Raw genomic sequence first — 26,534 nt, 5'->3', positions numbered from 1 at the left:
CGGGGAGAGGGGGAGAGGGGGGCAAGAGGCAAGCATCATTAGTCCCTCTGAGCCCTGAGGGGAGGCACCCCCAGGCCCTCGGCCAGGACCGAGAGGGCGGACAGGATACAGCGACTTAAACCTGCTCCCATGATGTGCCCTCAGGCAGGCGGGGCCTGGGCAGCAGGCACCCCGCATCCGCCGACGGGGATGCGGCTAGACAGCTGAGGGGCCAGAACGCAGGGCCGGTCCGGACCCCGCAGCGACGCCACACACCTAAGAGCTATGCCATCCCCCGCCCCCCGTCCTCCATGCCCACAGCAGGCAGAGCACAGACGGGACACCTGCAAGGAGGCTGCGCTTGAGCACCAACCTCCCGTCCTTCCTGGTCCTAAAAGACGCCCGGCTTTTGTTAGGGAAGGAGGCAGAAGACACTTTCTTGTTTGCTTGCCTTTTCTGTTTGAGAGAAAGGGCTTCCCTGGTGGCTCAGTGGTTAAACGATCGCTTGCAAAGCAGGAGACTTGGGTTCAATCCCTGGGTTGGGAAGATCCCCTGAAGGAGGAAATGGCTACCCACTCCAGTATTCTTGCCTGGAGAACCCTTTGCACAGAGGAGCCTGGCGGGCTACATCCACGGGGCCGCAAAGAGTCGACACAACTGGAGCGGCTGAGCACACACACTCTCTGAAGAAAGGGCTAATTTTTCATGTAATATTAGCTCCCAAACCACTTCCTAGAGCCTGACCTTCCCTACCAATGGCTCACTGGTATCTCAAGTCAATAGGAAGACAAAAATCAAAAATACTACCTAAAAAAAGTTATGCCTATAACAACAAATTTTTTTTAAATGACATTCCCTGAGGAATTTCTGCACCCTGAGCCTGACGTTTGAATGCAAAAGGCGAGTGCAAGGATGACCAAGGGTCTTTGCCTAATTATCTGAAACCAAATCACGCTTCTCGTCCTAAGTCAAAAGAGACTGCATATAAAAATAATATAAAATTAATGCTACTTGCCCTCTGTCCATGGGATTCTCCAGGCAAGAATACTGGGCGGGGGGGGGGGGGGGTGCCATTTCCTTTTCCAGGGGATCTTCCCAGCCCAGGGATGGAACCCCCATCTCTTCCATCCCCTGCACTGGCAAGTGGGTTCTTTACCTGTAGCACCACCTGGGAAGCCCACACTACGGACACTGTTTATGAGATAACAGTCAAGGAAATGTGTGAATTGCAGAGCACATCCTGGCAGATTTTTCATGGGACATGAGATGTGAGTCTCCGAGAAACAGAACAATCTGCCCACAAAGTTCTCAGCTTCCCACAGCCTCCTTCAGGGACGTGAGAGGACGACAGCACATGTTTTAACCCACCCGTCCCCTGTTATCAATGAAAGATCCCTTACTGACTAGACGGGGTCCCCAGTTCCCAGTAAGACATGGCAAGTGTCACCAGGGCAGGTGACCCCAGGAGCCACGGGCACCTGTGCTGGGCCCACTCACCTCACCCTGGCTTTCTGATCGAGCTGGGGTGGGGCGGAAAGCTGAGGAGGACATCCCTGGATGACCAACTGATGGGCTCGAGAAGGGGCTCCTAAGGGTGTTGGACTCCCCGGTCCTTCCAAGCATGGCAGCGTTAAGACCGCTTCTGCCAACAGCTCAGCTGCTCAGGACGGCCGCCCAAGAAAACCTCGGCTTCACCAGCACTCCTGCTCCTCCCTCCCGTTCACTATGAGCCCTGTCCCCTGGGCGCTATGAAGACCCTCAGGGACAACGGCCGTGGGAGCCCAGATTTTCCCAAAAAGTAATGGGCTGCACCTAAACGCAGGTCTTCACCGCGCCTCCCGGTCACCCACTGATGATGAACCCCCTTCATGTGGCCTCTGCAGCTAATCCTGACAACATGAGAAATTAACCACTGCGATGCTTTTTTTCTAAGTAATTCCCATCCAAACCAGCAGCAGAAAAAGCAGGATAGTAAGGTTCTGTACCCACCCCTGAGCTCGTGTAGCCACTCACCCATTCTGATTTCCTTGTGCTAAGTATGCACGCACGTTCCCTCGCGCGCGAACACACACACGCACACACACACACAGATTCATCCGTGCATTCTATCACATCATTTTCTCCCTACTTTTTAAAGAAAAGACCCTTGCCCTTTATGGTCAATAATATGCCCAAGCTACTCCAAAATTCTGAGCTAGTAAGAAAGGTTACACACTTCATTTGAATTGAAGCCGCTTGCTCACGCGGCTCTGACACTCTGACCTCAAAGGTAAAGCTGTGTATAAAGTGGGCTCAGAAAGGAAAGGGAGAGGGGCCTGGCGGGTCTTCGGGGGGCACCTGCAGGCTCGCCCCCAAAGCCCTGCCAACACTCATTCAAGTTCATCATGCTGAGAGGTGCCCAGCACGTCCTGCAAGGAGAAGGATCCCGCAGAGACTCTACCAAGATGCATACAACCGAAGCCCACCTCTTCCATCACCTGATCAGCGTGTCTCGGGCATAAAGTGGTTTTGTTTTTTTTTTTTAGAAAAACAAGAAAAACCTTTTATATTATCCTATCTGGAATTACCCTATTCTTTTATTTTCAATGTTTTTATTCAAAAATCCATGTCATCATCTACTGCAGGCTGGATACAAAGTCTGGACATGCAGATAATGTATTATTTTACGACTTATTCTATCCACAAACCATTCACGCTACCCTCACACCTGTTTCCAGACTGGGGATCTACGTTGCAGAACGATCACAGAAAATGTAGCTCTTTTCATCCTTGAACAATTGGGCTTCAAGCCCTAACCGAAGTGAGTGACCGTTCCCATGTGATGTCTTTTCTCTTTTGGCAGAACTTTCAGACCATTCATTTCCACACAAACATCATTCGGTCAAAACACGGGTGGGGAAAAGCTCTCTGAGAATCCTCTCCCTTAACCTCAGAAAACCTCGATGGCTTAGAGGCATTGCCTGAGTGCAACATTCTACCTCAAGGCAATTCGTCCCTGAAGAATGACAGAATCACACCTCCAGCTCCACAAGGATCGATCCACAACAGACGAGTTCCTCTCCTTTTATAAAATTCCCTTCTGCACGTTTCCATCTCCCTCACTACAAGGTGATGCTAACTGCAATCCATGTCACCCACAGCCCAGGGTGGGGGGCTGCGATCTTCACCCCACAGATGAAATCCCACAGAGAAATACACAAAAACTGAGTCAGAGGACAGCATAATACCCTCAAAGTCCCAGGACTCCTGGAATAGGGCAGTTGCAAAGATTATCTTCCAAGGAACCCTAAAGGAAATCAGTCCTGAATATTCACTGGAAGGACTGATGCTGAAGCTGAAACTCCAATGCTTCGGGCACCTGATGCGAAGAGCTGACTCATTGGAAAAGACCTTGATGCTATCTTGATGGAAAGATTGAAGGCGGGAGGAGAAGGGGGCGACAGAGGATGAGATGGTTGGATGGCATCACTGACTCAATGGACATGAGTTTGAGTAAACTCCGGGAGTTGGTGATGGACAGGGAGGCCTGGTGTGCTGCAGTCCAGGGGTCGCAAAGGGTTGGACACGACTGAGTGACAAAACTGAACTGCAAGATTATCTGGAGATGAATGGAGATTAATTAGCCAAGATCCTAGATTCCTGATGCCAAAGTCAAATACATACGTACTCAAGAAAAAAGAAAAATGGGTGCTCAACAAGGAGTGGACACCAAAACTGCAACAGTTTGCTGCTGCTAAGATGCTTCAGTCGTGTCCGACTCTGTGCGACCCCATAGACAGCAGCCCACCAGGCTCCCCCGTCTCTGGGATTCTCCAGGCAAGAACACTGGAGCGGGTTGCCATTTCCTTCTCCAATACATGAAAGTGAAAAGTGAAAGTGATGTCGCTCAGTCGTGTCCGACTCTTAGCGACCCCATGGACTGCAGCCCACCAGGCTCCCCCGTCTCTGGGATTCTCCAGGCAAGAGTACTGGAGTGGGTGCCATTGCCTTCTCCACTGCAACAGTTTAGTTACTGCCAATTCAGCAACCTGTCGATGTAACGGCTGGGAGGTGGATGCACCTGGTTCCCGAGCTGCGACAGGAGATGTCATCTCTGTCACAGGAAACACCGCTACCCTGCTCACCGCTCTAAACTGAGACTTTGCCCGCCTTCTGGTTTCCCTGCAGCTGCAGCACTTTAAAAGCATCATAAACCCTCAGACAGTAAATAATCTGCCCGCAATGCGGGAGACCTGGTTTCGATCCCTGGGTTGGGGAGATCCCCTGGAGAAAGAAATGGCAACTCCCACCAGTATCCTTGCCTGGAGAATCCCACAGACAGAGCAGCTTGGCGGGCTACAGTCCATGGGGTCACAGAGAGTCGGACACGACTGAAGAGGCTTAGTATGCACGCACCTAAGAAACCCAAAGCAGGGTGAACTAAACACCATGGATCTGCACACCAACACCTGACATATTTCAGTGCCTCCATGAGAAGAGTGAATCATCCAAGAAGAGTAAGGAGGCTTCACGGACAACTTAGCATTTTTCACTTTAAAAGATAAACATGGAACCTCTGTTTAAGGCGGGAAAAGCCTTAGAACTGTTTATTTTAAAAATCTTAAAGAAAACATTTCAGGCTACTGGTACTTCAAATTCTGTCATCTGAAGTTCTCTAAATGTTAACTTAGAATTCGTGTCTCCCTTTTGGGGGAAGAGGCAAGAAAGCAGACCAGGAAGCAGCAGAAAGCGCCGCAGGAAGAGGGTGTGTTTGCTGCTCACGGGCACCGACTGGCGGGTTTAGAGCAGAGAGCCCCACGGGCCGTGGGTGCAACACATGGAGTTGAAGTCTGGTTTACTAAGCGGAAGTCGCTTCAACACCAATGCAAATGCAGGGTCAGGGGGACAGACTCCAGGAAGCCCTGGACGGCGGGGAGAAGGTGACCAGGGACACAGCACCCGCAAAACTCACCATCATCTGCGCCTGAGTCCTCTCTGCTTCAGGGGCCACAAACCCGGTCTAAGAACTGAGGTTGGAATGAGGCGCAAAGGGCCAGCCTACACACCTTTACTCCGTCTCAGCAAGAAACCTGCACTTCTCAGATACACTGCGGAGAACCTGAAGCTGGCACGTGTGTGTCTGGCTCTGCAACCCCATGGACGGTAGCCCTCCAGGCTCCTCTGTCCATGGGATTTTCCAGGCAAGGATACTGGAGTGGGTTGCCTTTTCCTCCTCCAGGGGATCTTCCCAGCCCAGGGACCGAACGCACGTCTCTTATGTCTCCTGCATTGGCAAGCAGGTTCTTTACCACTTGTGCTACCTGGGAAGCCCCAAATTTTTATTTTTTAAACTTTCCTTCTTTTCTGGCCACACCATGGGGCATGCAGGATCTTAATTCCCCAGCCAGGATCTAACCCTTGTCCCCTGCAGTGGAAGTGCAGAGTATTAACCACTGAACTACCAGGAAAGTCCTTTCAATTTATAATCAAGAACAAGGGCATCAGATCCCACGCATGCGTTCCATGGAGCTGGCAAACTTGCTGCAGTTGCTATTATCAGTAATAGGTGATGGATGGCACCACCGACTCAGTGGACATGATTTGAGCAAGCTCCGGGAGATGGTGAAGGACAGGGAAGCCAGGTGTGGGGTCTCAGAGCCGTATACAAGTGAGCAACTGAACAACAATGACAGGCTTCAATTCTGAGACACTGGGAAGATACGAAGACAATGACACAAGGCATAATTCTTTCCATCAACTCCCCAAACACTGTAAGGCACATTCCTGCTCTCCAGAGGCTCCACTTACACACCCTGCACACTCACGTGCACTCTTAAAACTACAAACGTGTAAAAGCAAAGCGTGAACAGTCACTTCAAGTGACATCCCGTCTTTGCAGAGACGGGAGGCAGTGGATGTCTACAGATGCTTGTTGAAGATGGCCAAGCGGGAACATGCCCTGGAGGCCACCTGCTCGGCATCGAGGAGACGTGACTGGGGTGCAGGGGTGTTGCAGGAGCAGGGGGCCCAATGCCAAGTGCCCCGGCCCCCGGCGGGCAGTCAGGGGCACGGGAAAGCAAGCACCCACACCTGTGCGCAGGGCGGGAGGACACAGCAGCTAGGCCAGCTGCCTAGAGACCCAGACCCAGCAGGCGGGCAGTCCACGGCCTTCTACAGAGGGGGCTCCCCGAGGTCCCCAGGCGGGAGGGCAGGCGGGGGGTTCCCGCTGAGGTCCCGGGGGGTGGGGGGCTCCCCTGAGGTCATCAGGCAGGCGGGGGGCTCCCTGAGGTCCCGGGGGGGCTCCCTGCGGTTCCGGGGGCGGGCAGGCGGGGCTGCAGATCTCACCTCTGTGCTCCAGCACAGGGCCGCTGGCGCCCCAGCTCTGGTAGAGAGAAGCCAGGTCCTTCGGGATGTACGTCTTGAAGATGCTGAGGAGGTCCAGGCGCTTCTCGGGGCCCTCGGACGCTGGCTCCTGCTTGATGGGGTGCGGGGCGGGCAGGCCCTGAGGGGCCACGGGCCCTCTGGAGCCGGCCTTGGAGGGGGGCTCCCGGGGAGGTAGAGGGGCGCCCCCGTCGCCTTTCCCGTGCAGCTGACCCTGAGGCTGAGGGCTGAATTTGGCTTTGGGGGGGTCCGGGGCACTGTGCTTATTTGGGGGCCCGAGGCCCGCCCCCTGCCTGCCGCTGGTGGGGGGCTGGGGGCCTGCCCGGGTGATGACGGTGGGCGTGGGGGTGGCGCTCCTGCTGAAGCCCCCGCTGCCCCCCGCGGGCCCGGGTCTGGGGCTGGCCTCCTGCTTGGGCTTGGGCTGAGGCTGCTCGGGGCTGGGGCCAGGCCGGGTCTGCCGGGGCCCGTCGGGGCCGGCCGTCCAGAGCGCGCAGGGCGCCCCGGAGTGGCCCTCCTTGCTCCGGGGCAGGCCGGCGGCTTTCGCGGGTGCCCCCAGGGGCGAGGGGCTGCCTTTGGGGCCCAGCGCCCCGCCCGGCACCTGGGTCCGGGTGAACCTGGAGATGGGCAGAGGCTGGCACTCCTTGCCCCCGAGGGCGGGCGGGGGGCCCGTGCGTCCGCTCCGGGCCAGGAACACCAGGTTGCTCCTGATGCTCTTGTAGCCGTTGGGCTGAGTCCACTGCGGGGCCACGGCCTGGCCGCTGACCCGGTGCCAGACGCGCTTGTGCATCCAGAGCACCTCGGGGTAGTAGGTCTTGTGGCTGCAGTAGGGACATGGGTGCACGGCCAGCGCAGCCTGCAGCGAGGAGGCCGGCTCCCGGCGGCCAGGGTCGTCCCGTGAGGACCGCTCGCTCAGGTCCAGCGGGACCAGGTCTGGGGCCGGCGCCCGCTTCCCCGCCGCGGGGTGCTCCCTGGTGTGCAAATCCGGCAGCCTCTCCCGGGGGTGGGCGGCTTGGCTCTCGGAGGGCGGCTGCAGACCCGCCGCCGGGGCCTGGCGTGGAGGGAGGTCAGCCGCATCCCTGGGGCTCAGGCCCTCCTGCTGGGGGCCACACGCCAGCGTCTTCAAGTCCACAGAACACCGAGGCGGCTCGGGTCTCCTGGGCGCATCCCTGCTGCTGCTTTCAAGTACGGACACGCAGGCCGTGATCCCCGCACCGGGCTCCCCAGCCGCTCTTCCTGACGGGCTGTGTCCCAGCGTGTGACTTTGGTCTCCGTTGGAGAGCATGGTCAAGGAGACGTCTTCAGGGAAGCAGCAACGGTGTGGCTTTGCCCCTGGAGGACCGAAACATAAAGTGTGACGTTACTGTTTCTCATCAGGACAGGAGACAGCGGAGCTCCCCCAACTGCCCTGTGCCCGCAGAGGGGAGCAGGAGGAGTTCAGGAACAGTGCAATCCAGGGCCCGCATGGGTCACTCTCTCTTAAGGGCAGACCAAACTCGAGGGCCAACCGGCCTCAGTTAATGTTTATTTCTCAATTAAATGACTCAGTAGAATGCCAAGGAAGATAACATCCAGCGACACATAACTACACCACTACTAGTTAACAGACAGGGACCAGCTGTATCAAAAAACAGAAATAAGGACAATTTTAATTCTTTATGACAGATACGGCTATCCGCAACTTTCAGCCCGTGGTCACGCAGAGGCAGGGCCAGAAAGCAGTGTTCTCCCCCACACTGCACCCCCAGGGAGCCTGCAACTGCTTCAGAAACTATGGGCCACTGGTCTGACCCAGGACGGGAAGCCCAGGTCTCCAGCACTGCCAGCAGATTCTCTACCGTCTGAGCCACCAGGGAAGCCGTGAAGTCGCCCCAAACCTGGACACCAACAGCTTCCTTCAGGGGCAGGAGGGGGTGATCACACTCGCCATCCCTCCCCTCCCCTCCCCACATCCGCTTCCTGGGGTGGGGGGTGGGGGAACACCCTGGAGAAACAGTGCCCCTCCCTGGGTGGGGACCCGCTCCCACGCCCCTGGGGCCTGCCTGGAGGCTCATGCAGATGATATGGCTTCCCTGTGGGTGAAAGTGACCCTGTCCAGTGACTGCTGGGGGAGAAGCAGGTGCTCTGGGGTAAACTCAGCTTGACTTTTCCAAACGCTGAACCATCCTTGGGTCAGGGGCTCGTAAGGGGAAGAGCTGAGCCTCGCGTGCGCAGCAAGTTTCTAGAACTCTTCATATCGGACCCTGAAAGACTTCAGGTCTGCAAGTCCAGAAGACAGACTTTCTCTCCAAAAGAGGGGGTGCACGCACATGGTGATGCAGTAAAACTCAAACTGACAGAGCAGCAGAGGGGTCAGGAAGAGACTCTCCCCTGAGGCCCCCACTGCCCCAGGAGGGGATCCTGGAACAATCTGAGTGGGAGATTCGGCTAGCAGCCCTGCTCCCTTCATTAAAACCCAGATGTAATATCTGCAGTGTGCGTGTGTGTGTGTGCACATGCGTGTGCATACATACATGCACACTCAATTGCTCAGTCATGCTGGACTCTCTTCAACCCCATGAACTGTAGCCCATCAGGCTCCTCTGTCCATGGGATTCTCCAGGCAAGAATACTGGAGTGGGTTGCCATTTCCTACCCCAGGGGATCTTCCCGACCCAAGGACTGAGCTTGAGTTCCTTGTGTTTCCTGCAGTGCCGGCGGATTCCTTACCACCGAGTCACCTGGGAAGCCCCAATCCTGCAGTGACGCCCCTGAATGGCAGCTGGCACTCAGGGAGGACAGTAACGTGCATGGTCAGGTAACGGGGTCTCCCTCACCAAGCGAAACAAAAACACATACAACTGACTGTGAGGTTTCACCAGTTATTTTTGTTAATATTTATGAGTTCCCAGTAACTTTTGCAACTATTACCAGTTACCAAAAACTTGTTGTGACAGCAAGAACATCTGTTTTTAAATGTTTCTCAAAAGATGCTTCTTTAATAATGGTTCACCCTGCCTTAAAAGGGGACAAATATAAACACAGGGCAGAATAAAAGGTAAGATGTTGTAAGAGAAATGAGAGCCGTTTTGCATCATGGTTTAACTGAAACTTGAGAGTTACCCATATGAAATGCAAGAAATTAACAAAGAGAAAACCACATAAGTGTCTGGGGGTGGGGGGCGGGGAAGAGTCCCTGAAAAGTTATTTCAGCTAAAACTGTCTCAGAAACACTGATTCTCAATGAAATGCGATGGGGATGATTATCACCATCACAGCATATCCTGGATACAACACAAACATGACTTAAGAAAAAGTTTCAGCTACAATATCCATGGGGCATTTCAATTATCAAACACGATTTAATAAGCTTTCTGTGCAAGTGAAGCAAAGGAAATGCTGAAAACCCTGCCCCGGGCTGGTTCGATGGGGAAGTTCTCCTTCTGGGAGAATAAAGGGAAAATCACCAAGGGGCAAAGACAGCCACATATCTGTCGCGCGCAGAGGGGCGCCCAGGAGAGCACGTGACCAACTGACCTACTTGCAAGGCTGCTGGAAGGAGGGGCTACAGCAAACAAGGAATCACCAGGCTTCCAGACCCGGAAACGACACCAGCAATAAAGCCCAAGTCCCAGCTCAGCCTCACTGCCCTTTGTAAAAGCACAGGCTTTGTTGCCAGAGCGAACAGCACAGAAACCACTTCTGATGGCCCAGTATCTCTCCAGGACAATTCGGTCCTACAGTCCTAAAGTGTCTCTTTAAGACAAGCATTCTTTCTGAAAGGTTTCTCACTCATTACACGTGCAATGTGAACAGTAATAATAATATTAATAATAAGGTCTCAGTGATAAGGAAACCAGACAGAACTAGAACAATAACAACTGAATAATCACGCTTAAATATTTTATACATGAACGAATATTTTATTCCCTAAATTGTTCCTGCTCCTTTTTCTGCTGACTGAATGCAGTGTGCAAGTTTTCATTTTCAGTAATTAATCTATTCACATAAATAACTCGCAAAACTAACTTTTCCGCACTTATGGAAAAACATGTATTCAATAAATATCTTAGCACTCTGGAAGCCAGATTTTGATTTCTGAAGAAAAAAGTTACAGATTAAATACAGGACTTCTGACTAAACCAAGTAACCAGGTGCCAAAAGAAAACTTGCAATCTGGGAAATAACTTTCTTAAGAATATTCCTGTTCAGAGATTACAGAGTCAACATTTTAGAGGTTGATCAAATATCTCATGTGTCCACCCAAGTCCAGTTAATGGACAGCAGTGTGTCCTGCCTAAAACATAGTCACATTCTAGAAATCTAGAACTTACTGCTTCCTCACTGACACAACCATAAACATATGTCACTCGGGTCACTGGGGTATTTTTGAAAAAATCAAATCAATGCTGAAGTTAACAGAATTCAAGTCCATTAATATTTTCATGGCTACTGTACATTTTATACACCCTCCTTCAACCCCAAATCCTAACAGGAACCTACAAGTTGTCCATTTGACAAAGTTCAATCACATGTAAAAGTAAAAAGAAACCACAAAACAAAACTTTACAAACCACGCTCTGAAGAATACTGAATATTTCCACGTTACAAAGGCAAACAGAAAGTAAACCGATTACCATAAAGAAGCATGTTAAAGTTGAAGGAACTGGTGGAAGAAGGTGTTTCTATCACTTTAGATTTTAAACTGTCGCGGAGGGGGAGGAAGGAGCCCAGGGGAGCCTCCGATGTGAACCTTGTTTTGCAAAGCCCTCCAGTCCTGTTGCTGCCTTAAGGACAGGGCGTCCAGAACTGCCCCTCAACCTCTACAAGGAACCCACTCCACTCAAAGCACCTGTGTTTGTTCTGTCACTTTTTGCGTTTTAAGAGAGCCAGGTCGGAGCAAGACTGCAGAAAGAGAAGGAACTTGCAAATCTCCAACATATATCAGGGACTATGGATACACACTAACACTTGAGTGGTTGGAAAGCTCCGCTGCTGCTTAACTATCCCAGGATACAAACCCGCATTCTGTGCACTTAGGAACGGACTATAATGACCCTCTTTAGGAAACCGGGGCTGTTTCTCAAAACAGCCTTCAGATGCAACGCCGGACACACGCCGACCTGCAGAACAAAGCCCGCGGGGCCGGCGCCGGCCGCGGGGGAGGGGCGCGGCTTCCGGGGCCGTGCGGGGACCTCGCCAGCAGAGGGCGCGCGCTCCCCGCGCTCGCTGGGCGCGCGGCCTGGCTTTCAGAAGGGGCCCAGGCGGCATCAACCTTTAAACAGAATACTCTGGTTCAGCAAGCCACGCAGGGACGCAGAGAACTCGCTTAGAGTGTGCATCAGTACAATCATGCAGTTTTCTCCTCAAAGTACAGAACGTATCTGAAATGAATAAAAGGAGTTCATCCAAAGGTCTTAAGCAAGTTCACCAGTATTTTCAGAGAAGAAAACGTGCACAGCTTTAAACCAGTGATGCACTTGAATGATCTGGCTAGAATGCCCTTAGCTAAAATAATGGATCTACCGCATTGGACTGCTGGGCTCAGACTGTAAGGCAGCACTGTCAAATGTCCAGTTTTTGGACAGAAACGCACAGAAAAGGGGAGCCTCAGGGATCCGGCCCAACATAGGCATGACCGGGCCTGAGTTCTTCACGTCCTTCCACCCACAGAGCCGCTGTCTACATCAAAATCAAAATTCTTTTCACTCCTGGAGTGCTGTTGTATGTGTATGCAAGAGTGGGGGGCGGGGGCTGATTGGTCCGGGGACACCGTTTCCAAGCAGCACTTGGCAGGATTTGTCACCTACACACCCGCAAAGTGAAAACTTTATTATTTCATGAAGCTGACTGTATGCAGGAAACACCCCTTCCTGGCTCATTCTGCATCTTCTCTTAGGGCTCCAGCCGATGTGTACAAGGGTGGTCCTGACCTCGCACGGGGTTACCTGCAAGTTCAGAGCCTTGACCCCAGAGAAGGAACCCCAGGGATGCTAACTACGCAGCAGCAGCTTGTCTGCTGAGTCGTCTCGTCCCAACCAGAAGCTGGGCACCGGGATCCTGGAGCCTTTGATGGTTACACATGTGTGAATACAAAATAGAGACTTTCTGTATTGCTCACATGAGGAGCTCAAGCTACTTTATAAATAATAAATCTCAAATGTTTCAGCCCACCAGAGACACTGAGTGGAAAGAATTACTTTATATTTTACTTAGTAATTGCAGCAAATCTTTCCAAGTCACATCACTAAACTGTTTCTGGACTCTCAAGCAGGCAGTATAATGGGTTATAGTTAAATTGTTTTTAATTAAAATGCAAAATCACAGTATATATACATTTATTCTTCATGTACTTCTCCATACCTTAGCTTTCATTTTCTCCCCTTTTTTTAATAGAGGAAATAACTGTATTCCCCTTTCTTACATACATATCTTTGGTTTTCCCCTTGACTTGTATAAGCTCCCTTTCAATTTATCCAGTTACTTAAAAGTCTAGACAAAGCATGACAGCCCCAATGGACCAATGCCGCACAGAACAGTCTCGGGAAAGCCCCACTTACTAATGTTTATTTTCTCAATCCTTTAGTCATATTTCTATTTTAAGAAGGAGTTGCAATATCATATTTCTGTGATTGTTTTCCAGGAGCTCGCTGGCTAAGCAGGAGCCGTGAATCTATGAATTAAAAATGTTTAAAACTAAATAAGGGTTTTCCAACATCCTATGAGCTGAACTCAGAAGAAAGGGCCCTTGGGCCAACTCCACCTCCACTGGCCTAGCATCCCCTCCAGGGCTGTCCAAGGGGACCTGCAGCTTTGTCCAAGGCCGCCCAGCCTGAAATAGCTCGCCCACCGGCATGGAGAAACATCTGGGGGGTGGGGCAGGGGGCAACAAACATAATTGGTCGCCACTTTCATTCAGCCCCGGACAGGTCGACACTAACCAATACATCCTCTCTTTGAACAAAACCCAGGCGTGGCGGCGGTGCTCTGGCTGGGCTCACGTGGTGAGCGGCGCACACGCGTGCCGTCAGGGAGCTCCGCGATGAAGGCAGCAGCCCAGCCACGCGCCGGGGCCCAGAAGCTCCCCCGCATCCTCCACTTAACCTTCCCTGTGACCTCTGACCTGTGTTCTCCCCCAGCACCCACAGGAGGGCAGGGCCCCGCCCCCGAGGCCCCGTGGGGGACAGGGCCCCGGATCCTCCCCAGAACACTGACTTAGGCCCGAACAACAGGAAGTGACCTGAAAAGTCACCGCTGATCCAACGTCCAGATTCTGGGACCTAGACCCACTTTTCAGAACCGCAGCCCCTGATGCCACGTCTTCGCCCTGACGTGGAAACCCTTTGCCAGGCTGCTGGGCTTCCACCACCCATCACTGATAGCCTCCGCTTCTCTCTCTTACGGTTTATACGGCACTGCAGACACACACTGGTCCTGGTGGCGCAGCTGAAGCCGGAACAAAGCTCGTTCAAAGACACGGCGCTCCCGAAGCCTGCGTATCTGCCAGGCAACCACCCGGCCCACTCCCTCCCTGTCTGTCTGTCTGTCCCCATCCTCCCTCCTCCAGGCACAGAGATGACCCGTGAGCAGGCACTCAGGCGGCCACACACAGTCACAGCCACGCGTGCGCGCATGCACACCCAGCCACACACGCGCACACCGTGCTCTCACGGGCTCACGCAGGCACGGCCTCCCACAAGAGAACGGCCGTGTGTCGGGGCTGCGGGACCACTGGGGCGGCGGCCGGCTCAGCAGGTAGCTGCCACGTGACCTCAAGTCCTGAGAACTCACTCCCTTTCCCACAACCAGACAATTACAAAGTCCAGAATTCGAAGCCCAGTGAATACACCATTCTTTAAAAGGAGAAAATGTGTGTGAGTGTGTTGAGGCTATTTTTAGAAGCTGAGCATATCGATCCACACCCTGACAACCTTAGCGTGGCCAAGCCCAGCCCCACCATGAGCTACACAGGCGGGAACCCAGGGTCCCCGCTTCCTATTCTACTCACAGACGTCAAGAGACTTCAGGGTTTCCAGGAGACATACACACCAAACCTAAAACACGTAACTGCAAAAAGTGAAATGCTACTATTTTTAAATTCTGGGGGAAAACCACACGGCCACCCAGCAGAGTCGCGTGTCTTTGGAACCACCACCCCACGGCCGTGCGTCCACAAGGGTCCCTGCGTCCACGCTGGTCCCTGCGTCCACGCGGGTCCCTGCACGAGGTTAAGGCCCCCGCGCGGCCTGCTGTCGCGCGAAGTCCCGGGACACACCTGGGGCACCAGGCCTGAGGCTGAAACCACCTCATCTCTGCTCTGCCAGAGGCAGGCGGCCAGGGTGAGCACACAGGCCTTCTGCCCTCCCGGGAGCTTCTGTAAAGTGCCCAGGGGCACAGACTGACCCCTGGGAACTTGACCGAGACACAGCTCAGCAAATGGCAGGAGGGAAGTAAGGCCCTTGGAGGATATCTCCCTCATCTCCTTCCTGCCAGCTGGGCACGGGGGCGCTCCCTCTATGACCTCACTGCCAGCCCAGGGGGACCCCAGTCACTGCCCTACCACGCCCTCCAGCCTCAAAGATCCCGGGATCACCACTGTGTGCAAGTGTGCGTGTGCACACACATGTGCGTGCCCGTGCGTGCATGTGTGCGCACTGTGGTCCCCCGGAGAACGTGGAGTCTGTTCACCACAGGCAACGGTGCCACACCCTCGCGGCCCCAGCAGCAAACTCTGCAAGGCACATCCGCCCCTGTTCCCTGAAGACATTTCCAGCCCCAGCTCAGGTGTGAGCAGGACCCACGCACACGAAGCTTCCCGGGACGCGCTTGGTGAGCAATGGCACGCCCGGCAGGTGATAGGGCACACGGCCCCTGCAGCGGGGCCGGCAAAGGCAGCACGGTCAAAGGAGCCCCGCACACCGCGCCCCTACCCCGGACACTCACACAGGGGACCAGAGGGTGCGGTGTGTCCCCAGCAACTAGGCTGGCACGGCCGTGGAGCGATCAATGCAGCTGGTGTCACAAGCACGGGCTCGGACTGGACTCCAGCTCCACCTGGAGCCCTGTCTGCAGGACAGGGGGTGCTCAGCAAGGAGGTCCAAGCAGTCAGTCCTAAAGGCAATCAACCCTGAACACCACGGGAAGGACTGATGCTGAGGCTGAAACCCCAGTACTCTGACCACCTGATGGGAAGAGCTGGCTCATTAGAAAAGACCCTGATGCTGGGAAAGACTGAAGGCGGGAAGAGAAGGGGACGGCAGAGGATGAGATGGTTGGATGGATTCACCTACTCAATGGACATGAGTTTCGGCAACTCCGGGAGTTAGAGAAGGACAGGGAGCCCTGGCGTGCTGCTGTCCGTGGGGTCACAAAGAACCTGACATGACTTGGTGACTGAACAACAGGCTCAGAAGCACAACACGGACAGGTCTGGAGGCGGGGGCAGGCCGGGGGCAGAGGATGCCAGGAGGGCGGGCGGGGGGCAGAGGACGCCAGGAGGCCAGGGGCGTCCGTGGGGGTGGCCGGGACAGCCGCTCATGCCCTTCGCCTTCCACACCCTCAAGGCCATCGTGTTCTAGCAGCGGTGCTCTCACGGTTGGTTTGAAAACCACAGTGAAGCATCATCCACCCGCTGCAGACAACCTTAGTCATGAACCTCCACGTTTTCACGCTGGGGCCCGCGTCAGTCTGTCACTCATGCAGTCCACAAGAAGCGTGTGAGCTGTGACTGCAGCCTCGTCACCAGGCTCACGGCACACAGAGGCCGTCTCACCCGCGGCTTGGAACCCCGCCTGCATCCAGCGTTGGCCACCCGGGGACCTGGTCCCCCCCAACTGGCCCACAGGGCACTGGGCTCGGACAGGTTGTCCAGCACGAGTTGCCCATGGGAGTGACGTGCCCGCATCAGTAGCAGGCCGGCTCCTGCCATGGAACGGCAGGGCCCCCGGGTGCAGGCAGGCCCATGACCCCTGACCAGCGTTTCCTTCAGGCGGGCATCCCAGCCACTGCCCATCAAGGTCACGGTCACTGCGAGGAAGCAGCCCCCCGACCAGTATCCCCAGGTACCTCCTGCCTGCTTCTGCTCAGAGGCCCTAGTGCATCTGATTCTTCTTAAACAGCACAGCCACTGAAAAGCGCTTTCCGTCTCACCAAGGCCTCCCCTTTCCAGGCCACCCCTTCAAGGTTTTGCTGACTTGTCGGCACAGATGAGGATTTCCGAGCTTTCGCTGAAACTTTTTTGTCAACACAAGAGATGTCCAAATTCCCAGGTGTTAGTAACACCCTCTCTTTCTGCACCAGCATCGGGTCCCACCTGAATCCACCGACAATCTTAAAACAGACAGTGCAGCTTTCTCAAAGATGTGGAGCCCTAAGTGTGCGGGAGAGATGGTAGCCCAGAACAATTCAGGGAAAGCTTTCCATCACAGGCCTGCTCACTCCATCTCGTCCACATGGGTGTGTACTGTATAAAGATTCTATTTTTGTAGATCAAGGATACTGGAGCAGAACTCTGATGACCAAATTTAATGACAAAAAATTTCATTATCAAAATTAATTAAAATACATAACCAAAATTAATAAAATTCTATTTCTTAACCCTGCCCTCAAAAGACTACAGAAAATGCTACCACTGGCACAACTAATTTGTCAAGTGAAATTAAAAAGAAAAAAACTCGAAGAAGACATATCCTCAGTCGCTCAGTCGTGTCCACCTCTTTGCGAGCCCATGGACTGTAGCCCGCCAGGCTCCTCAGTCCATGGGATTTCCCAGGCAAGAATACTGTAGTGGGTTGCCACTTCCTGTATCAGCTAAGAAGATAATTTTGAAGTTAATAGTATTTTGAGGGGAAAAAAGGCAGGCACCTGAATATCACCTGAGCAGAAATCATTTTTCTGGTAGGGTAACAATATTCACGTACCAAAGTGAATTACACCCAATATGACACCAGAAACACCCCACAGGACCAAGCGCCGAGAGGCCTTTTGACATCAGTGCCCGGGACCCTGCGTCAGCCGACCTGCACCAGCCTCCTTGAGGTAGAGACTCTGGAGGCTGCAGGAAGGTGCCTCCCCACGGCCCCACAGACCCACTGATGCCCAGGTCCCCGTGGTGGCTCAGACGGTGAGGAATCCGCCTGCAATTCAGGAGACCCAGGTTCGATCCCTGGGTTGGGACAATCCCCTGGAGAAGGGAATGGCAGCCCACTCCTGTATTCTTGTCTGGAGAATCCCATGGATAGAGGAGCCTGACAGGCTACAGTCCATGGGGTCGCAAAGAGTCGGGTACAACTCACTTTCACTCTCCCCGTATCAGAGGCCCGGGTGGATCTGGAGCAAGGTGGCCAGGGCTGGCCCAGCAGGTGAGGCTGTGGGGTTGTGAGGTGTTCCTACATGGTTTGCTCCATCATAAAACTAAAAGCTGATATTACTCTCTCAACTAATCAGGCCCCTACATCCCCCCCATGGCATCACCCCACAGAAACTGATTTTATGATTTTATGCTAAACCGAAACAAGTCTTTAAAGAATGATGTAACACTAGTGAACAAGTAAAAATCTTTACAAAACTCATGAATGAAAATGTCCCAACATGGTCTTTAGGTATCTTAGTGAACATCTGTTTATTTAAAAGGTTCTGTAAATATTTTCTCAAATTGATACACTATTTAAACAGCTTGTATAACTACCAAGTAGCTTAAGGAATTTAATGTAACCCTTTTTTTTTAAATTAAACATTTGAAACAAAAAGATGTTTTGGAGAAACTGATGCCACCAAAGCCAACTGATCTTTGCCCTCACCCTGAACAAATTCAGTTTAAAACAGTATTTCTGCCAGAACCCGAAAGACTTACATATACATGTACACATGTACACTGCTAAGTACTTGAGTGAACTACGTCATTTATTACTGTTTGGCTTTCGGCATTACTCACTGACAGCTCAAAATCCCGCTCTGGGAAAAACCTTATTTCTTCTGAAACAGGGCATTTTCCTTTTTTTCATGAATAGCACATGAGCACACACTTAAGAAAGATTTCATTGAAAAAAATAATCTTATGTAAAGCTGGCACACCAGCTATGATCTTCCTCATTCAGGGAGTTTCTTTTAAAAGTCTGCATCCCTTGCATTTAATGTGAGGCTTTAGGAGCTAGCTGATGAGAGGCACGTCTTCGGGCAGGGAACCCACTGCAGCCAGGGGGGCGAGGCGGACGCCCGACAGCCTTCCTGGGGTTGGTGACTGTCAAAGCTTGACATCTGAGCCACAATGTATTACATATTCCAACCTATTCAGAATTGTCCATCCAAGCTTCCTTCTTTTTTTTAGGTTTTCTTAAGACTATCTTCAACCCACAAAAGGCTACCCACTCCATTAGCACTGAAGCTTGTTAAAGCATTCTTCATCTTGCCAAACTGGCTTAGAATCACCTAACCATGGGAAAGGTAAAATAAGCCAGAAAATTCTAGCTTTGTTCCTAAATGATGGTCTTAATTTTGTTAATGACGGGTCACGAGAAGGATGATACAAACGGGCACCTGCCATTCCTGTTCCCACTAAACACAGAGTGAGCCTGGCTTTGAATCCTTCACTCAAATGAATGATACATGTTGGCAAAGGAGTCAACACGCCGTTAGCAGTCTTCTCGATACCTGGAAGCCCATCACTAACTGACCGGAGCAGAGTGAGCTGCGCCTGCCACGATCCTCCCACACTAGACGGACAGACGGAAAGACCGACTTCCCACACCACTCGCTGAACCTGTGTCTCACGAGAGGGAAGGCCAGGCTCCCAGGAAAGCAAGCAAACCCTGGGACGAAAACCACGCAGCACTGAGCCACGAGCGCTTCCTCACCCCGCTGGAAGAGGCCAGCTCCGCAGGAAGGAGGGGCCCCTGGGGGTCGGACACCACGCAAGTCGCACGGCCCTCCCTCTTCCAGTGCAGATGGGGAGCTCCCCGAGCCCAGCAGCAGGTCTCTCCAGGCGGCGCTGGTGGTGAAGAACCTGCCTGCCTATGCAGGAGACACAGGAGACGCGGGTTCCACTCCTGGGTCACGAAGACCCCCTGGAGGCGGGCCTGCAACCCAGTATTCTAGCCTGGAGAACCCCATGGACAGAGGAACCTGGTGGACTATGGTCCATGGGGTCGCAGAGGGTTGGAAGTGACTCAGCACGCACGCACAACTAGACACTGAACCTCCACAGTGGAGACCATGGCTGCCAGATTGGTAGGGAGGAAAACGTGGGAGAGTCTTCATCATTGGCAAAGAAGTATGTTTGAAGATACACATTTCCCTCCACCTTAAACACTGCCTCCATCCCAAGCTGATGGTAGAGAAAGGAACATGAACTCTGCTTCTCCATTCTCCCTCCTCCAAATCAACCTCCAGTTTCAGCCGCTGTGAATCAGCACGCAGAGAGGACAGAAGGACGAGGCAGGGAAGTCCCGCCGCTCTCATCTTTGGCCAGCGTGGCCCCAAAGACCTCCATAAATAACCTGGAGAACATAGGGTCAGGGCAGCCTGGGATACTGAGAAATAAACAGGTTTTCACAGTGCTCCTCAGCTTGCGACCATTTGAGGACTGCTGTAAAGTTTAGAAATGAAACTTGGCAAAGGGTCTCTGTGCGATGCCTTTGAACTCCAAGTGCTTCCACCCTGTGCAACTTGCCCAGTGGTTCATCTGGTCCCTGCCCTCGCGACTTCAAAGGACAGGCTCGCCCTGTCCTCGGCAAGGGCAGAGACCTGCGTGCACGGCTTCAGCCTTAAACGTTTTACTCCACAATCCTCTCCGCTCTTTCAAAACTGTATTAACTCATGAAAACGTGGAAATAAAAAAAAAAAAGAAAGAAAACGGAAATCAGAGCTATCGGGGACAACTCCACGAATTCTGAACCTTCAAAATCTGAACACTTTTCTGCCTTCAACCAGCGTGGAAACATTCAGGGCTTTCTGTCTTTACCAAGGAGATTTGTGAGCAATGCATCCATTTATCTAAAACACGCGTTGTTAAAGTATTTAAATAAATGCATAATCCAGGGCCAGCTTTGGTAGTGCAGTAGTAAAGAAACCGCCTGCCAATGCAGGAAATGCAAGAGTCGTGGGTTCAATCCCTGGGTCAGGAAGATCCCCTGGAGAAGGAAATTGCAGCCCACTCCAGTAATCTTGCCTGGAGGATTCCACGGACAGAGGAGCCTGGCGGGCTACAGTCCATGGGGTCGCAAAGTGTCAGACACGACTGAGCACACACACACACCCTATCCTATTAAGGAATCCTTGGTAAAAACCTGTTATCTTAGAATTTACAACTGACACTTTCCTGCTATTTAAAGTCAAAAAGTAACAAAACTTAAAGGGATTTTTTTTTAAATCCTTTTTTGGATGTAATTAATATTAACTTGGTAGGTTTCAATCAGAGAAAATACTGCACTGAAAGTTTTATTATTTCTTAGGAAAAAAAAAAGGCATAGTTCCTTAGAGAGTCCCTTGGACAGCAAGGAGATCATCCCAGCCAATCCTAAAGGAAATCAACCCTGAAGCTGAAGTCCCAATACTTCAGCCACCTGATGTGAAGAGCTGACTCACTGCAAAAAACCCTGACGCTGGGAAAGGTTAAGGTCAGGAGGAGAAGGGGCGACAGAGGATGAGATGGTTGGATGGCATCACCAACTCAATGGACATGAGTCTGAGCAAACTCCGGGAGAAGTGAGGGACAGGGAAGCCTGGTGTGCTGCAGCCCATGGGGTCACAGAGTCAGACACTTCACAGCTCTCTGATTTTACTTACAGTAAAAAAAAAAAAAAAAAAAGTAGAGACACTGTGCCACAGACTCTGTATTTCAAAGGTAAAAGGAGTCTCTGAAGATGTTTCTGTGGAGCTTAGTCACCTGGCGGGTCTGGCGCTCAAGACATCATGGGTCTTTCTGCTCCGCACATGTGTCAAACTGTGTAACTCTGGCCATTTTGAGGCAGAGCTTCCTTTTATTTAATCTTAATATTGATTAAGGCACCAGACAACTAATGATCATTATTTCCATTTTAAATAAAATTACGGCCACTCGAGCAATTTAATGTACAAACCAGACAAATTCAGCCAACCTGGTCTTTGGTGGCTGACCAGAAACCACTAAGTCAGAGCTGCTGGCTGCAGATGTGGAGGACCTGCCCCAAAGCGAGGCTGAGGTGAAAGGTCGCCAAGAGATGCCGGGGGCAGCGCTGTCCCAGCCCCCACGGTGTGTGTCCCCCCGAAGGGCTGCAGGTCCAGGTGCAGCGCCCCACCCCGCTCCGTGGCTCAGACATGAAGGAGCCGCCTGCAGTGCAGGAGACCCAGGTCCAATCCCGGGGTCAGGAAGGTCCCCTGGAGAAAGGAATGGCCACCCACTCCAGTGCTCTTGCCTGGAGAATCCCATGCACAGAGGAGCTTAGCGGGCTACAGTCCATGGGCTGGCAAAGTCGGACACGACTGAGCGGCTCACACTCACTTTTCTCCCCCGCTCAGCTCCCAAGGCCCCACAATGGACACAGGTGGACAGCGGGGGTCAGACACAAGCAGGCTGTCCCTGAGACCATGAGGCTGGGGATGAACTTTCTGGAAACTGAGGGATCATAAATGCAGTCACTGCAATGGTAATCGAGTATGGTCTCCAACAAAAGAACTAAGTATGAGGCAGTCCTAAGGCTATAGGAGACGTGCCTATGTGTTTATGGGGAAGTGAGGACAGGAGACATCCATGCACTAAATGGAAAGGAATCATGGACCATACACACTTTTGCACACGGACCCCATCAAGGAGGTCAAGGAGGATGAGCAGGGTGACCTTGGGGAGACGGGAGAGGAGGGGTATTTTCCCAGTTCTGCCAATGAAAGGACAAGAGAAACAGTTTAAATGACAGGCAGTGAAGGAGAGAAGGGATTTCAGATTATAAAACAGGACAAAACGGAAAAATAAAATGGTTTAGCATTAATTCTCCTCTGCACAAATCTTTAAGATACACAAGGAAAACCTATGTTTGTGATTGGCTGATTGAGTGTTAGCTCATGAAGATGCCAACAGGTCCTCTCAGAACCACTTGTAATCCTACAACTAGAAGTTGCACCACCTTGCCGCCTGGCGTCGGCATGGAAACCCTGTGCTGAGCGCGTCTGGAGGCTTCCACTGGTGAGCTCAGAGGTGCGGGGCTCTGTCGTGCAGCAGGCAGCCCCTCCCATAAGGTCGGGGATCACAGGAATCCATGCAGGGGTTCACTGCATCTTTCCAAGGAAAGGGTGCTCAGGAGGAAGACAACGCCCCCCTTTTACAGGTGGGAAAGAAGTTACAGAGATCCAGTCTGCGGTTCTGAAGTTCCTTGGGGAGAGACCAGCGCGGCCCAGGCCTCCCTGCGTATCCCACAGGTGCTTGCCTGACGTGACCTTGCCTCCAACGCCAGGTGAGCAACAAGACGGGACAAGACCTCGATGGCAGGAGATAACGCTCACCTCCGAACCCCATTCAGGTGGGTCAGGACCTTCACTGACTCACGGAGGCCTCATTTCAAGGCGACACCAGATTCCAGGACCTTCTATTTCAATTCCAGATCCGTCTTGCAAAATGAACTCAAGAGCTCTCTGCACAGTCCGAGGTCAGAGATCAGAGGGAAGGGAGGCGCCCACTGCTTCTACAGCTTGTCCATCTGCACCATGGACGCTACGGGGTGTCAGAAATTCTCCAAGCATTCCAACCAGGGACAGAGGAGTCCCAAGACAACAGTGATCTGCCAGATTTTCTCCACCCATAGTTACAGGGTTTTTAACCAAAACTGAATGAGGATAGATCACGCATAGTCAAAATCAATTCAGAATCAGAAGAAATACACCCAGTAAATAAACCAAATTCCTCATGCTATTTGGGGGATGGTCATGAGTCCTGGGTCATTATTGACTATTTTTGTGCAAATGACAGGCTACAGATCACAGACTGGGATTACAGGACCGTGTCCCTACATCTGGGCAGCCCACATCTTAGAGTATGGTCTGGAGGATTCCTGGGGCTCTGTTTTGTTTTTTTTTTAATTGGAAGCTAATTACTTTACAATATTGTGGTGGTTTTGCCATACATTGACATGAATCAGCCATGGATTTACACGTATTCCCCATCCTGAACCCCCCTCCCACCTCCCTCCCCATCCCATCCCTCTGGGTCATCCCAGTGCACCAGCCCCGAGCACTTGTCTCATGCATCCAACCTGGACTGGTCATCTGTTTCACATGTGGTAATATACATGTTTCAATGCTATTCTCTCAAATCATCCTACCCTCGCCTTCTCCCAGAGTCCAAAAGTCTGTTCTTTATATCTGTGTCTCTTTTGCTGTCTCACATATAGGGTCATCATTACCATCTTTCTAAATTCTATATATATATGTGTTAGTATACTGCATTGGTGTTTTTCTTTCTGACTTACTTCACTCTGTATAATAGACTTCGGTTTCATGCACCTCATTAGAACTGATTCAAATGTGTTCTTTTTAATAGCTGAGTAATATTCCATTGTGTATATGTACCACAGCTTTCTTAGAGTATGGTCTGGAGGATTCCTGGGGCCCTTTTTATTTTGAATTAAGGAGATGGGCCCTTGAATGTAGGGTAAGTTTCAGCAGTTCGGGCCAGATGGAGCCTTTTACTAACCAAGCTACCAGATTCTTGAGGGCATCCGCCAGGGTCCCACAGAGTTAGGGCAAAGATGTGACCCCAATACTACACACATCAAGGAATACTGCCACCCCACTGTGGAACAGCACGGACCTATGAGGGAGCAGCAAACCACCTACCAAATTCCAAACGGAACAGAACTTTCCTCTGATGACTGACATCCATGCTGGAGCAGCCAGCCCTGGGGCAGCGTTATTCTCAGGACGGATTTCAGAAAGTGTCACAGTCACAGTGGCTGCACGCTATATAGGACACTCAAATATGTCACACGGTCCTGACTCCAGGAAGCGCGTAGAACATTTTCTGTGTTAAAAAATGCTAAGGTTTTTTTCATCCATCAAACAGAATAAAAGCAATTTTCATTTCCTCCCGCATCTCCTTCTCCACCAGCACTGTTCTGACCCTCAATGCAGGTAATGCATGTGTTCAAAGTATCGATCCCTGGAAGCCAGAGAGCAAGGACTCTCCACCAGAGAACTGTCCCCTTTTATCCCTCAGCTAATTATCATCCCAACCTTCACAGCATGAGGTCCGGCAGTGAACAGAGCTGCTGAACAGGTCTCAGTGAGCCCACAAGCAGGCCAGGAAACAAGACCAGGCACTTCCTGGCTGTCCTGAAATAACCACCTGCCAGGAGACTCGCCCAGAGACCCACACCAGGAACACACGGGGGAGCCGGGCAATCTGAACTGCAGACCAAAGACACGTCACTTTCAGCCTATGTCTCAAACGCTATGTGGGACACACACTAAAAAAAGCTATTCGATGTTTATGTGAAATTTACCAGGCATCCTGTATTTTTTATGTACTGAACCTCTAACATGTTTTCAGCTAAACAAATACATTATTTACATGAATGACTTCAAAGGAAGCACTGTATGAGTCAGCCACTCAGTCCAAAAACAGGGGAAAAAAAAGTGTCAACACTGATGTAAACGCCAGCATCACATGTCATGAAGAAAATTACTTTTCATCTACATGCGGTATCATTCGTCTACTGAGGAGAGGGAACGTGCTCATGGGAGACAGAGCAGAAGCCGGTGTTACCTTCAGGGGACCCAAACCACAGGGCAGCAGTTAACCAATGACCAGCCTCCACTAGATGGGCCTCTCAGAGCCTCGGTGGCTCCAAGGGTCCCTCCTATGCAGGTGAGGCGCTGGGGCTGGACTCAGGCGGCCTTGGCCCCTCCCTGCCTCATCTGGGGGCAGAAGAGCGGGGGCGAGCAGTTCTAAGGCAAGAAGACCAGCTTTGAGGGACCCTAACCTTGCCCTTAAAGGAAATCACCCCTGAATATTCACTGGAAGGACTGACGCTGAAACTGAAGCTCCAATTCTTCGGCCACCTGATGTGAAGAGCCGACTCACTGGAAAAGACCCTGATGCTGGGAAAGACCGAAGGCAAAAGGAGAAGGGGATGACAGAGGATGAGATGGTTGAATGGCATCACTGACTCAATGGACATGAGTCTGAGAGACTTGAGGAGCTAATGAAGGACAGAGAAGCCTGGCGTGCTACAGTCCATGGGGCTGCAAAGAATCAGACACGACTGAGCCACTGAACAACAAACCTTTCCCTGGAAGGTCCTCCCCCACACTAAGGGCATCAGAGGGAACTGAGAAGTGACACATTCCCCTGCAGCCAGGGCAGAGGGGCGGGGGCAGGGATCCCCCAAGGAGGCCTGTGGGAATGACAAGGGCCGCAGTGATCTGTTCCAGGGGTACTGGCCGCAGCCTGTCCCTGGCATTGGGACACAAGCACTGGAGGCTCTGCGCCTGGACGGATGGTCACCCGAGCCCACCACACCCCGACACCATGCCTTGCCCTGCACACTGGGCGCTGGGCGTGACCCAGTGTCCTTCCCCTCCCTTTGCCCTCGGATAGAAAAGGGGCCTCGGATAGAGGGAGGGCAAAGGGGCTGAGCAGGGTGGGGGAGATGATGACCAGTGGGCAGCAGGATGGGCGAGGCTGATGCTGGACCCCTGGATGGAGGGAAGACCAGCCCCTCACCCGCCTTCCCCGCACCTGCTCTGGGAGGCATCCTCAAGCACCGCTGCTCCAAAACCTGCTGCTGCTGCTAAGTCACTTCAGTCGTGTCCGACTCTGTGTGACCCCAAAACCTACAAGCGTCTAAAACAGCCCCCCCAACACACCAGACCTTCAAACTCAGAGAAAAGGATCCTGAACTCAAGGAAGAAAAACCGAAGGAACTCTGACCCAGAATGGGAAGGAAATCCGGATATTTAAAACGGATCCAGCGCAGGAGGCAGCTCTGGGGCAGCTTCCTCTCGTCCCCACGAACGCGTAAGCCCAGGCCCCTTTTGTGATCAGCAGCAAGAACTTGTTTCTAAGTGGTGAGTAGGCTGTCACCATGGAAACTGCAGAGGCTCTTTCTCTCCTTGGTGTTACACACCACCTGTCCAGAACTTTGTGTTCAGAGTTTACAAAATTCCCAAGTCAGGACTTTGCAACCCCGTCCTCGGCGCCTGGAACTCGGGAGCTCTGTAAGCCCTCAGCTAACACTCTGAGCCGCACTGTGCGG

At 52.3% G+C, this 26,534-nt stretch overlaps 1 protein-coding gene across 9 annotated transcripts in view; it reads right to left on the bottom strand.

The window, feature by feature from the left end:
* ZNF516 (zinc finger protein 516) overlaps window positions 1-26,534 on the bottom strand; it is a 99,235-nt gene that overhangs the window by 14,964 nt on the left and 57,737 nt on the right. For all 9 annotated transcript variants that reach the window (XM_043888731.1, XM_043888730.1, XM_043888727.1 and 6 more), the window contains exon 3: window positions 6,304-7,668. In XM_043888731.1, the coding sequence (XP_043744666.1) occupies window positions 6,304-7,668 (1,365 nt within the window). The remainder of the gene's footprint in view (window positions 1-6,303; window positions 7,669-26,534) is intronic.

The sequence above is a fragment of the Cervus elaphus genome, chromosome 27 (genome assembly GCF_910594005.1).
Source record: "Cervus elaphus chromosome 27, mCerEla1.1, whole genome shotgun sequence".
NCBI classification, from domain to species: domain Eukaryota; kingdom Metazoa; phylum Chordata; class Mammalia; order Artiodactyla; family Cervidae; genus Cervus; species Cervus elaphus.
The sequence above is the reverse complement of the archived record's forward strand: the minus strand, read 5'-3'. Positions and strand labels throughout refer to the sequence as shown.